The sequence below is a fragment of the Acipenser ruthenus genome, chromosome 23 (assembly GCF_902713425.1).
Source record: "Acipenser ruthenus chromosome 23, fAciRut3.2 maternal haplotype, whole genome shotgun sequence".
NCBI classification, from domain to species: domain Eukaryota; kingdom Metazoa; phylum Chordata; class Actinopteri; order Acipenseriformes; family Acipenseridae; genus Acipenser; species Acipenser ruthenus.
In genome coordinates, this window is record NC_081211.1 from 479,356 (window position 1) to 493,477 (window position 14,122).

Genomic DNA, 14,122 nt, shown 5'->3' on the forward strand with positions numbered 1-14,122 from the left:
TAGTAAAACATATCGCTGCAAACAAACGAGTTTAAGGGCAGTAGTGTGAAGATCAGCCGCCATTTAAGTCATTAAGATCGACCAGATGTTTAATGTCAAGCTGATTATGCATTCCTTAACTTAAAGCAGAGTTTGGAGATTAAACGTAAAGTAAGTCACTTCTCCGATTCCACCCTTCTGTCTCATTCTTGGTCCCTGATGTGTCGTTGTGTTTGTGTTTCAGCGGTGAAGCTGCAGTCGGATCACTGCGTGGACCCCGGAATTCCTGTCAATGGGCAGCGCCACGGCAACGACTTTTACGTGGGAGCTCTGGTGACGTTCAGCTGCGACTCCGGGTACACGCTGAGCGACAACGAGCCGCTGGAGTGCGAGCCCAACTTCCAGTGGAGCCGACCCCTTCCCAGCTGCGAGGGTACCTGTCACACGTTCCCCAAGAAACACCACTCCAGATTCAACACGCTAAATTACTCAATATGAATTTAACATGTTCAATTCTCACTGTGCCTGAGACACCTGAACTTCATGCAGTTTAAGAGACATTTAAAACAGTGATCTTGCACAAAAATGCATAAGAATGATGTGCAATCTAGTGTGCAATCAATTTACGCACAATATTCGTGGATGATAAATAACATTTCCATGCACAATGGCCTTAACACATATTTTCAACACAAAACACTCCTCTGAGCCTAGTTGTGTATTCAGAATTAGCATTCATTAATCTGTTCAAGCACCCCAATTAACCCTCCCTTATCTCTCCTCATCTCTGTAGCTCTCTGCGGGGGTTACATCCAGGGGTCAACCGGCACCATCCTGTCTCCTGGATACCCAGATTTCTATCCCAACAATCTGAACTGCACTTGGGTGATCGAGACCTCGCACGGGAAAGGTAATTGTCAGCTCTGGTGATGCACGCTTGACTTTACATTAAGCGTCTCTAATTACTGGGGATTTACACATCAAGTACAATTACTGTGCATAATATCATTGTAATTATGTGTAAGTACACATGTATTTACTATGCATCTGCTATGTAAATACACTGTAATTAGAGACACTTAACGTGAAGTGTTACCGACTTTTAATCCCTCATCATACAAATTCTATCTCTCTCTCTCTCTCTCTCTCTCTCTCTCTCTCTCTCTCACCCTCACTCAGGTGTGATGTTCGCCTTCCACACATTCCACCTGGAGAGCCCTCACGATCACCTGCTGATCACGGAGAACGGCAGCTTCTCCCAGCCCCTGAAGAGGCTGACGGGCTCCACCCTGCCCTCCCCTCTCAGCGCGGGGCTGCACGGGAACTTCACCGCGCAGATCCGCTTCATCTCTGACTTCTCTGTGTCCTACCAGGGCTTCAACATCACCTTCTCAGGTAGCTTCTCATAGACATGGCCTCTGGCTGAGCAGCGGTTGCCTGGGATGGATTGGAATGGATTTTAAAATGAAGTTTTCCACTGGAAAAGCTTGGGACTTACATCTAGGGCTTGCTGACTTACAAACAGTAATGCCGTTTATAACATGCTTCATAAAATATGTGTAGGTGTATTCATATTGAATTAACAAAGCATTCATAAAGCATGCATCCTTATTAGTTAAGTGAGAGCATGAGAATTTGTACTATGGTACTAGCTGTGTCATGTTTGATAGATAAATAGTCAACAGTCAGGTGTGAGAGCAGCTGACCGCACAGTTTATTTCATGTGCTCAGATGTCTTGTTCTTGACCAGTGTACGGCCCTGTGCTTGCGTTTCAGAGTATGATCTGGAGCCCTGTGATGACCCTGGGGTGCCCACGTTCAGCACCCGCAAGGGCCTTCAGTTTGGGGTGGGGGACCCCCTCACCTTCTCCTGCTTCCCAGGGTACCGGCTCGAGGGCCCAGCCAGAGTAACCTGCCTGGGGGGCAGACGTCGTATCTGGAGCTCGCCTCTGCCAAGGTGTGTTGGTAGGTGGTCATGTGCTTTCATTTTGCTTGGCTGACATTTAAACGAAACAATAAGAAACAAAAAGAAACAAAGGAGTCGATTTGATCAACCTGTATTTCCGAAGACGATTTCTAAACTTGAAGGAAAGGAATTGCTACCACTAGGATTTGCAAAGCGTTTGTGTCATGTTTGATACAGGAACGTAGTGGAATGAACAAATTGATTTTGACAAATAGGTTTGCAATAGTTTGAGATAATGTCTAGGGCATTCAGATGAATAGGGACAACACAATTATATGAGAGAGAGAGAGAGAGAGAGAGAGAGAGAGAGAGAGAGAGAGAGAGAGAGAGAGAGAGAGAGAGAGAGAGAGAGAGAGAGAGTTAAAGCAGATGTCAATTGCAATCTTCTTGTCCAGGCTAGGTGTGATGTTGCTGCTTTATACTCGGCAGGACAGGGTAACACAAGGCTGTGTTTCTGTTTTCTTCCTCCACAGCGGAGTGTGGCTCATCAGTGACTGGGATCCAGGGCGTGCTCCTGTCCCCTAACTATCCCAGCCACTACGGCAACAACCATGAGTGCATCTACTCCATCCAGAGCCAACCGGGCAAGGGCATCCAGCTAAGGGCCAGGACCTTCCAGCTACAGGAGGGGGACCTGCTCAAGGTAGGGACAGTTGTTTTGGGACACTGGATTGAGGTTACTGGTCAAGTTTAGTCATTCCAGTCTTAATTGCCAGTAACCTGCATCCGTGGTTTGTTTTCTTTTGGCTCTGCACCAAACTCCCCTCTCATCCCCTCTCATTTCTTCTTGCAGGTATACGACGGCAGCAATAACTCTGCCCGTCTGTTGGGCGTATTCTCTGGCTCCGACATGCTGGGCATAGAGCTCAACAGCACATCAAGCTCTCTGTGGCTGGAGTTCATTAGCAACTCGGAGAACACCAGCAAGGGCTTCGAGCTGCAGTTTTCCAGTACGTGTGCTTGAGCTTCTTCTACAAACCCAGAGCTGATCCTTTCCACACCACTCCAACTTTCTAATGCCGAAGACATTGACAAGCAGACAGGGGCTCATAACAATGTGTTTGTCAGTTACGGGTATAGAGGGTTGTTATAATAGCGTTTATTTATTTATTTATTTATTTTTCAAATGACAGATTTTTGAAGGTAAACGTAAATCTTAGCTCAAATCCTTTTTTTTTGCAAACTCGTTTGATGTAACTTTATGAGATCAGCTTGTTTGGGTCTCTCTATAAATGTTATAAGCCATAGTTACAGTACAAGGTGCCTTATTGTATTGGTTGTAATACATTTTGTATTTAACTGTAAAACAATATTAAAAGGTTGCTATCTAAACATCAGCAATGAGAATTACCGAATGTAAAATGGGATCTATTCAACTGAGCTAAATAAACCCCACTGTCAGGATAATTAATACAAGACCCTGCTTTGTGTACCAAGGTTATGAAAATCAAACATCAAACAGAGCCTGATGTGAGTCTCTTTAGTGTACTTTTGTTTCTACCAATATTAAAAACACCAGGGCAGGATTTATTTTAATGAGCATTTAATTGAATCAGGGGTTCTTTCACCTGTTTTTCTAAGATGAGTTGTGTCTCTCTTCCAGGTTTTGAGCTCATTAAGTGTGAAGACCCCGGGGTCCCCCAGTTTGGATACAAGCTCTCGGATCAGGGACACTTTGCAGGCAGCACGGTCTCCTTCAGCTGTAACCCCGGCTACTCACTGCGGGGGAATCCCTCCATCACCTGCCTGACCGGGGAGCGGCGAGCCTGGGATAGCCCCCTGCCCCTCTGCGTGGGTAAGACACTGGAGCATCTCCGATCCCCTGAACTCGGCCCCTCATCCACTCCCAATCACTTACAAAAGTGTGCCATGGGATTTCTGCACTGTATTTTTGCAGTTTTCCCATGGTTGTACTCTCCGTTTACCCTAGTTTACCCTGGTTTGCCATGTTCATTAATATACTTTGCCATACCTCTCTGTGCTTTACAATGCTTTCACTATGCTTTATTACACTTGTTGGCATTCAATTCAACTAAATCACTGAAAGGTACCAACTATAGCATCCCCTGTCTCCTCTGGTGCTAGTCCTGTGTAAGCCATGTTGTACAGTATACAGTGCCAGGTCTTCTTTCTCTATGGAGAGTACTGCATTTTTCACAGCATGAAGCTACCCACCTTGTGTAGACAGGCAGGCAGGGTGAAGGAGCTCAGCCCTCCCACGTCTTGAGCAGGTACAAGCTAACACCGTGGATTCCAGGTTCGATTCTTGATTTATTATCTGCAGTTCCCTCGCGGGTACAGCTATCTGTTAGAAGCTCAGTGAAAAGTCTGTTGTCTCCAGATGTGAAGATGAGGATGATAAATTTCAGCTGAAATTTACGGGACAGTTGATGTATGATTTTGTTTTAATTTGTGGTTTGTTTGTGTTTGAAATGCAGCTTCTGTTTTTTAAACGGCGCCCTGGGTGTTTTTTAATGTTATGAAACATCACTTGCCACCTTGATCACTTGGTGAAGGCAGCGCTTTGGATGTGATTGATGAACTAACTCCATATTCAGAACAGCAGTGCATGCACGCTCCAAAAGGGTGGTACAGAACAAATCTCAGACCGGTCATTCGTCACCCACAGTAAAAACCAAATGATTAAATGTTCTCTCTCTTTTTATTATGAAACCTGCTCGATTAATTCCGGTTCAGCTGAATCTAGACGTGTTTGCTGCTGTCCGCAGCATCACCCTCGCTCATTTTTCTATCATTTGTTTTCCAGCTGAATGTGGGGGTCAGATCCGTGGAGAGACGTCTGGAAGGATTCTCTCCCCAGGTTACCCCTCTCCTTATGATCACAACCTGCACTGTGTGTGGACCATCAAGGCGGACTCGGGAAGCACCATCGGGTAAGCGTCTATTCAGTGGGCTGCATATTTACTTATGTATACGTGTAGGACAAAATAAGTCATTTGCACTGGCTATGCTATGTTTGAACCTTTAGATTACAGGTTTGCATTAATGCACGATTGCATTTGGACTATTAGGGTTCCAGTATATCGATTCGGGGTTCATCTTTATGTAGGGAATACAAGGAGTGAGAAGGAGAGAGACATGTGAGTGAGTTATTGTGTATTGACTCCCCAAGCCCTACATATGTAATGGGCAGTGCTGTGTGGCACACTGCCCTTGCGGATTCTGTCCCCTGTTGGCGAGATGAGATGATGTTAGAAGCTCTGTAACCATGACTGCGGAGTAGCCTGGCTCTTTTACACTGTGGTTAAGATGCGTGCTTGTGGTGTGCGGGGGGCGCCGCTTCGCACCCAGCCTCCGTCTGCTTATATATAAAAAGAGCAAGCAGCTTCAAATGGCATTGCTTTTAATTGTTTATTTTTTTTAACCACTGCAATTGGTTCTGGGTTGTGTTGCCACGAGCCTGAACGGGCTTCCTCGTTCTCTGCAAATCATGTGACAATGTGAACTTTCAAGTCAACTCTGTCTATTTAAGTGAAGAGTATGTGAGGCTGGCAGAGTCGCCACGTGAACGAGGACATCTGTTCAGTGCGGCTAGCCTAGATAAACTCAAAGCAACCGGCAAATGTAAACAGTGAAATTAAAAATAACATTTTAAGTGACTTACTTTTTAAATGTGTGGGCTGCACTACGCAAAAACTAAAAAACAAAATTGTATTGAACAAGTTAAGGTGTAGGACCTTCATTCCCATATCATTTACAGAGCATTCTAGCATTAAATTGTGATGACAGAGCACGGTGGTAGGGCTTATCCCTTCACACAGGGGGGATTATGCATTCAGTTAAGGATAAATGTTTGCGGGTGAAATTGAAATTTTACTCGATTTTAGTTAAGAAGTTTTACAGATGCTATCGCTTCGGCAGTCCTACAACTGACCTTTCAAAAGACGGCTGTTTAAATCATTTGAATGTGTTTATTTGAAATATGACATGGCACTTGGCTTCCAATTTAATAGCAGCTTGTATTAGCTATGTGTTTGTTTTCATCAGTAAATGTATACAGCTGGGGTTTAGTAATTAACTGCTGATTTACATTACAGGAAGAATTAGTGTAGATAGGCAAGTGTGGGGGAGGGAGATATTATTATACCAATATTGATTCAAAAACAATACATGCCCAATAGCTGTTTACCACTACAGACAGAATGGCTGGAGGTTTGGGGCAAGTTCCGAACCCCCCAGATATGCTATGAAAAACGTATGTAAAAACACAACCGAGCAATTTGTAAAAGACTGATGTTAAATAAAACATTATTCCGTGCCCTTCCTCTTCTCTTTGAGGAATGGAGGAGAAACACATTGCTGGATTTCTGACCACTCTGTAGTAACTATGCATCTCCAGTCCATTGGAGGGGTTTCAGTGTTTCGTTGGAGCCAGCAGCACTGCAGCTTATAGAAAAGGATGCGTCTCTTCTGTTTTATTTATTTTAATCTGCAGAGGAATTTATCTCTCCTGTATACAAAGCACATGGATGGAGTGTGAAATAAAACTAGGGGGGTGGGCAGCAGGCAGTTGATGTTTTATGAAAAAGGAACAGTGTAGCTTTACTGTGTAAACTGGTGACTTCTAGTCGCCACTGGTTAACAAGAGAGGCATTGTGTGATTAACATCTCAAAGGCTGACCGGGCTAATCAGAACCCTTTTTTGTCATGTGGCCCCGAGCATAAGCAATAGTTTCGCTCACTCCCAATTCGGTAGTGTTTGGGGCTCATGCTTTATCTTTGTGCACATAACTACTATTTTCAATATGTGCCTCTGCAATTAATGTACCTTCCTCGGTTACCCTGTGTTGAAATAACGTTTTTTAAAAAGACAGATTTTTTAAGGTTAACGTAAATCATAGATCAAATACTTTTTGCAAAATCGTTTGATGCAACTTTACGGAAAGAACTCGTTTCGGTCTCTCTATAAATTATGCAAGCTTCAAATTTGCGTTCCCCAAACAAGCTCTCCTCCCCTTGCCAGAAGGCATCTTGTGTCTTAATTTTATCTTAATGGAGTGCAAGCAACACAGGAGGAGCTTTTACAAGAGAAATGTTTCAATGCAGTATAATTCAAAGAAAGGTAACCTAAAACAACACCCATGCTGTATGTCACTTTAAAAAAAGCATGTTAAATTAATATTTCAAATGATCCTGGTTCAGGCAAGGAAACTGATGTTTATTTGTTAAATAGTAATACATCTTCAGAGACGCTTGGTGTCATTTTTTTCTTCTTCTTCTTGTTCTGCATCCAAAAATCCTCTTTTGACAAGCGACAGGCGCTCTTGTGGCACCATTTTGTTTCGCTGACAGGAGAGTAATTCTCCACCCACAATGCATCATGTCTCCATGGCAACTTCCCATTGTGGAATAGGTCTATGAAGAGAAGCTGTCCCAGAGCGTTTCTCGACCGAAATGAAAAACTGACACCGTGTGTTTCCTGTGATTGTTTTACAGGTAATTCAGCAGTTACAGCTGTGCAGTACAACGTCGTCCTCAGTGCGTTTCCGTGAACATTTCAGGTGGCACTGCGAGGCTGCTTTTGATTTTCAAAAAAGATCTATAAAATATGTTTTGGCTGTAAGTGCCTCTTCAAATGACCCTAAGGAAAAGAAAAAAAGAGAGATTAGAATGGTATAACATCACTATTCTTTCCCTTTTAATTAGAATACATTGTTATTATTATTATTATTATTATTATTACTATTAATATTACTATTATCATTATTGTTATTGTTACTTTTATTGTTATTAATATTATTGTTATTTTTATTATTAGTTGTTGTAATCGTATTAGTGTCATGGAACCAAATAAATGTTAAATAATTGCATCAATGTGTGCTCACATAATAGCAAAACTCAAACACAGTACAGAAACTCGTTTTCAGAAGCTGTTTATCTACAGCATGATTGGTCACCAAAGAATACTATTCTGAAAGCCAGACAGCGACAGAGAGACACTGCGAGGGGAGGAGGGGGGGACTGGAGGGGATAGAGTCTGGTTCGTCTCACATCTCCACAGAATCGCTTTCATTATTTTCTGTGGCGCTGCACGACATGGGCGGGGAGGTTCGTCTGCAGATCAGGGTTAATTAAAACCTTTTTTTTATACTACAGTATGAGGTATGCATACATATTCTTTTGATCCCATCTTGTGCAATCAATTATTAAACATGATTTGCAATTCATTGGAAAGGACTGCTGAAATAATAATTATTTTAAAAAATCTGTTTTGCCAGGGTATTCAATAAGCCTTCTGAAGTGCCAGGCTGATTGACTAGGGTTGCTTTGTGTCTTTGTGCAGGCTGCCAAACAGGGAGCCACAGTCTTAACACTGTAGAAAACACAGACAGCTGAACCCCCGACCTCAGGAAACACCTGCATTGCTGTGCCTCAGTTTGTGCTGCAGTGTGGTGGTTTAGTATTTAGTGGGGATTGCATTATCATTAGGAGATGACAAGCTTATTATTACCAGTTGTGGAGCAAATAAGAAAATAAGACTGCATGTGCCACCTGTAAATAGTAACAAACGCTTTACATTATTATTATTATTATTATTATTATTATTATTATTATTATTATTATTATTATTTCATTGAAGCCTACTTCGCAATGGAAATCGTATGTGTCATAACCTATCATCGTGTACTTCTCTAGACTGACACTAGATGGCAGCATCAAGAATCACCATATAGTCCGTTATGATGTAGTCTACTGGACTGAGCAGCAGTATTCACAGATGATGGTGTTAGCAGGTCAAGGACAGGCATCGCAGGGTTACGGAGGCTGTGTGGTCTGGTGGTTAAAGAAATGGGCCTTAGTTCCCAGTTCAAATCCCGGCTCACTCACTGACTCACTGTGTGTGACCCTGAGCAAGTCACTTAACCTCCTTGTGCTCCGTCTTTCAGGTGAGACGTTGCTGTAAGTGACTCTGCAGCTGACGCATAGTTCACACACCCGAGTCTCTGTAAGTCGCCTTGGATAAAGGCGTCTGCTAAATAATAATAATAATACACCACTCCCCTTTCAGCTGCGGAAGCGTCCAGCCCGAGGCCCTCCTGTGAAATGGGTGGATGAAAGGCTCGGGGGAATTGCAAGTTGTATATGGTGCTATACCTTGTTATACCTGTTGCTAATGAGCTTGTGGCCCTTTCACTGTCGTGGCATTAGGCTTGCACGAGTGGATTTTTAATGCACACTGTAGTCAAGTAGACTCTGAGCCTACTAGAGTATAAATACCAGGCATAGAGGCGACACACACAGAGAAGCTCCCGGTACCTCCAGATCATCAGAGCCATCTGTGTTAATACTAGTGGCACGTATTGTATCTAAACAATAACATTCAATGTAGACTGTAAGGTTTGGTATTTGGAACTAACAAATGGTAACCATTGTTCAGATTTGAAACACGGTCTCATCCTCATTGCGTAACAAAGCAGTTCATTCCATGTATACCTTCATTTTTATTTAGAGTTAGATTTAACAAACTTTATTTTTCTGAAATAATACGCAATAGCCAGTCACACAAAGCTTGCAGTCTTTACTTTTGAATGAACACATATCTGATACTGCACTGGTTTAAAATGGGCACATGAGTAGGGTGATGAGAGGTGATCTGTGCAGACTTTGTAATGCTTAAAGAGCCAGGACTGCCACACGATGCTTAAGAGCACTTTGATATAAAACCGCATTGTAAAATGGATGAGCCTCATGGATACGCAGTGTAGCATTGCTGAGAGGCGATCGCGAATCTGCTGATTCAGGCACAGAGCTCTTTATAAAACGCAATCCTAAAACAAAGTGTATTGAGATTACCATCAATAATAAAGCAAATGTGCTGTCATGACGACGGAGGTGGGAGGGTTCCGGTGAGGTCATAGAGAAGGGACCATGGCTACTCCTCTGCTATCTATTTGGGAAGTCAGATTACATTCATAATGTGTAAGTGGCCAGAAAATGTCCAAGCTGATTAAAAAGCAGTGCGTGTGTCAAGTGACTGCAATCATGCCCTCCTCTAAGACCAGACCACCCAAGGTGCTGGATACTACATAAAAAATAACAATAAAACTAATAAAATAAAGTGGTATACCGGGAGTTTGCAAGCTGAAATGGTTTGTTTGTATTTTTCAAATATCTTGCAGTTCATTAGTTGAGATAATAACGTTCTTATTTATTTATTTATTGCCATAGTTGTCTGAGCACAGCCACTTACAAACATTTTGCTTTCAAACAGTGACAGTTTTGTCGAGTAATAATAATCAGAATTCGCTGAGCCTGATTGTGGCTTTACAGTCAATGTTTTTTATTTAAATGCAAATCCTCAAGCCACGCTGCAAAGAGTTCAATATGCATGTGGAAAACAAGAGGATTAGTGTGTTACCACTTCACACAGGGTGCGCGGTAAACTAGCAGCTCAGCTGGGTCAAGCAGCGTCCTCTCTGTAATGCGAAATGTTAACTTGCACAAATTCAAGGGCTTGTGATAATGTGCCATTGAAAGAAATCAATTAGACTCATTTGAATGTGCATGGAGATATCTCTCCTTCTCACTCACTCACTAACTCAGACACGCACACAGTCACCATATAGTCCTTCACCTTGAGCCCTATGGGAAGTTTGATATTTTTTAATGCAAACGCGTATCTCCGATATGAATTAGTCATTTAGCAGACGCTTTTATCCAAAGTGACTTCCCGAGACTAGGAGGTGAACTATGCATCACAACTGCTGCTGCAGTGTCACTTACAATATAACCTCTGTTTTATGTCTCATCCGAAGGATGGAGTACAAGGAGGTTAAGTGACTGGCTCAGGTTCACACACAGTGAGCCAGTGGCTGAGCTGAAATTGGGAACCTCCTGGTAACAAGTCACTTTCTCTAACCACTGGACCACCAAGGGCTCGTGCTGTAGGGAACTGAAATGCCTCTTCAGCAGAATGGGATATGTATGGTTCCTTCACAGAGTGGCTGAACACTAGTAGAGAAGGGTTGTCTTTGGATTAAGTACCCATGACAAGACCTGCACTCTGTTAACTATACTTGGTTTAATACATCTTGACTCCACTGGGTACTCTTTCACAATACAATTCAACGGGTCATATTTCCAAAGCGTCTCCTCCGTTCTTTAATTAACTCCTATTGCTTGAAAGGATAACAAAATAAATCATGTTTTTGTGAAATGAAATGAAAAACAAAACACCTTGAGAATGCATAAGGGATCATGGAATATATAACTGTGGCAAAGTGGTTTTTCAACGATAATCCAGGTGCAATGGTGTTTATTTATAATCCAAAGTCACTTGACAACTCTAAATAATAATGAATGGTAGTACACAACGATGTGTACCCAGGGGGTTCAGTCCCGAAATAATAAACACAGCACAAACACACACAAAACACAACATGGTCACAAGTCCAAAGTGAGTGCTAACGTGCAAGTGGTGAAATACAATTTCTTAGGTGAACAATAATGCAGTGTTGTCCAGGTTTATGCTGGCCTTTAGCAACAGCTCCTGGTCGTATTTTGCCGTCTAATAATAACAAACGAGCAATAATTAGACATGACAAAACAAACAAATTCACGGTCCTTTGGGTACGTCCGTAACCATAACAAAGGAACAGATCACCTCGCTTCGTCCCCTTATGTACTGTCAATCACGCCCCCTTGGTAAACGATTGCAACCGCTCCTCCAATCCGCGGCTGCCACATCGCTTCCCTTCCAGGTCGATGACTTGGTGTACTGTAGCTCTGCCCCTTTTCTAGATGGCCACCTAACCCTGGGAATGAATTGTCTGGCCATCCAGTCCAGGTCACTCTGTCCCCTTTACACAGCACCCTCACAGGGAGGGAGGGAGATGTATCACCAAGAATCATTCTGTCTGTGTCACAATAATGTAGTTCCTTGGTTTTAGTTTTGTAAAATTAAACAGGGGTTTTAACTCTTTGAAAATAAGGAGTCAATTAAAGACTGGAGTAAACACTTTGAAAATATGGTCCAATATGTCAAGTTGACCCTGTCTTTTGTGGTATACGCATCATTACTTCCGGAACTTTGTTTGAATCACATAAGCGACATACTGGCACAATATATGTTAATTCTTACTACAAAATAAATGAAATCTACAACAACATAGGGGACTAATGCCTCACATCTGAGCACTGGCAGTGCCCAACCAAATGTCTGTCAGCCATGCAAACACAGTTCCTCAAACATAAATAGAAGATGCACAATTACTAGATAGCACAGTATTTACTGTGTGCAGTAAATCTCAATGCCGGTAATTATATCGCTTGTTTATTAGAGACTTTCCCTAGTAAGTGCTTGACAGCTCCCTCTCCGGATGCAAGCTGCTCCTGTCCTCCATTAGTGCCCCCTGGCACTGTAAACATGTCTGAGAGTCCATTAGTCTGGGTCTCTCTGCCATGGCGTTTAATCGCTGAGGTGCCTGAGCCTGAGATAGGGTTTGCAAGAGCATCCGAAATCATCCGGATCATTTACTTCTTAATTCCTTCCGTTTCCCTCCCACGGCCAAATGAGCTAAGTGTTCTCAACGCCCTTTGCTTGAAGAGCAACGTGGTAGCAGATAACAGGATGATTGACTTTCATGCTTATTGGTCATTTCAAGTCAGAAAAGAAAAAAAAAAGAATCGGGTCAGTTCAAATAACGCTTATTGTCAAATTGGGCTTGCTGGTTTGGGGTCAGTTCGTTCTGTGCTGATATTATAATGACTGTATTTTAAACTGTTTTATAAGAGGGTGCACGGACTAGAAGATATCGGAAATCATATGCTGTGCCGAGCAAACAGGGTGAGTAAAATTGAGAGAGAGGGAGAGGGAGACAGGCTCAAAGAGTGCAAGCACAGACAGGAAGAGTGGTTTAAAACACAACTGAGATGTGTTATTAGGTAAATGCAGTGAGGAACTCTGATATGCGTGTCACGTGATTCTAACTGGGTCACTTTCTGGACTGTCACCACACAGTTCTTTAAAGTGGTTTCATAAAACGCAACAGCACTGTACCTAACTTCATGTTCTTGTTACACAAGCACACATATTAGATATATTTAAGACTAAGTGTTTAAATATTGATAAACTTACCTACCCAGAAACTCATGTCTTTGACGCTATGGGTTCCTACTGCTGTGTTTTAGTCTGATAGACTGGTGCTGATTTCTTTTTAATATTAGAGAGATCTCAAACGGATTGATGACGGCTCCAGGTGGATATGACCATTCTGCAATTGAGTAAATATTCAGAACTGGTTTTAGTGAGGTTTTTAAGTGAATATTGTTATAGCTGTATTGATTTTTCTTATGTCTTTGCCAGTTTCATCCTTCCCCCTGTTATGGAAATACGAGCTTCGCCCTTTGCTTTCAACCGCAGCTATTCCAGTCAATCTTACATTGGTTCCTATCAGCGCTATTTCCGATTCCTCTGGAAATGCAATTGTAACTATGCCACGCAATAATGCACTAGAGAATGTGGCTGAAATTGGATGCCAGCCCAGTTAATGAGCATCCATGCGAAAAGTGCCTTATGTGTAGGATCAGTCGTAGATCCTACCTCGTGATTGATTCACGCTTTATCTCAAATATTTCATGCACACTGAAGGGAAGGGAAGATGCACTGGTCAGAGCCGGGGGTAGTGCATGGAATATATCAACCCAACAGGAACGTGACCCTGTCGAGTGAAGTGAGGAGGGAAGGAAGTGTATCAGAGGAATCACAGGAATCTCTGTGTATTACCTTACCTGAGCCTTGCATTACACTCCTCTAAAAGTACTGCATTAACACTAAGAACCTGGCACAACAAGACAGTGGCACTGAAATCTTCTTTGTCTGTGTTGTGTTCTTCTTGTCGTTCTTCTTGTTGGCCTCAGATTTCTGTACATAAAAACTTTCATCTGTGTTCCCTGAAAAATATTAGATTTCGATGCAGTACATTGTCTCACACTAAAGTGTTGATATACTAATATGCTACTGTTAAACTCATGCTTAGCATACTCCCACATGTTTTAAAGTGTTTACATCCTTATAAAAATTTGCATAGAGAAATCATTATAAAGCATAGGAAAGCATTATAAAGAATACCAAATTAATAAGCACAGCAAACCAGGGTAAACTATGGTAAATGCATAGTATAACCATAGGAAAAAGCATGGGGGAACTGAAAAAAT

The 14,122-nt window shown here is 42.3% G+C and overlaps 1 protein-coding gene across 1 annotated transcript in view; it reads left to right on the top strand.

Annotated features, from left to right (window-relative positions):
* The window catches only part of LOC117413239 (CUB and sushi domain-containing protein 2-like), a 161,534-nt gene that overhangs the window by 98,738 nt on the left and 48,674 nt on the right, over positions 1 to 14,122 (top strand). The window contains exons 18-25 of the mRNA XM_058997322.1: positions 224 to 412; positions 773 to 889; positions 1,159 to 1,374; positions 1,756 to 1,944; positions 2,419 to 2,588; positions 2,739 to 2,895; positions 3,549 to 3,740; positions 4,713 to 4,839. Of these exons, the coding sequence (XP_058853305.1) occupies positions 224 to 412; positions 773 to 889; positions 1,159 to 1,374; positions 1,756 to 1,944; positions 2,419 to 2,588; positions 2,739 to 2,895; positions 3,549 to 3,740; positions 4,713 to 4,839 (1,357 nt within the window). The remainder of the gene's footprint in view (positions 1 to 223; positions 413 to 772; positions 890 to 1,158; positions 1,375 to 1,755; positions 1,945 to 2,418; positions 2,589 to 2,738; positions 2,896 to 3,548; positions 3,741 to 4,712; positions 4,840 to 14,122) is intronic.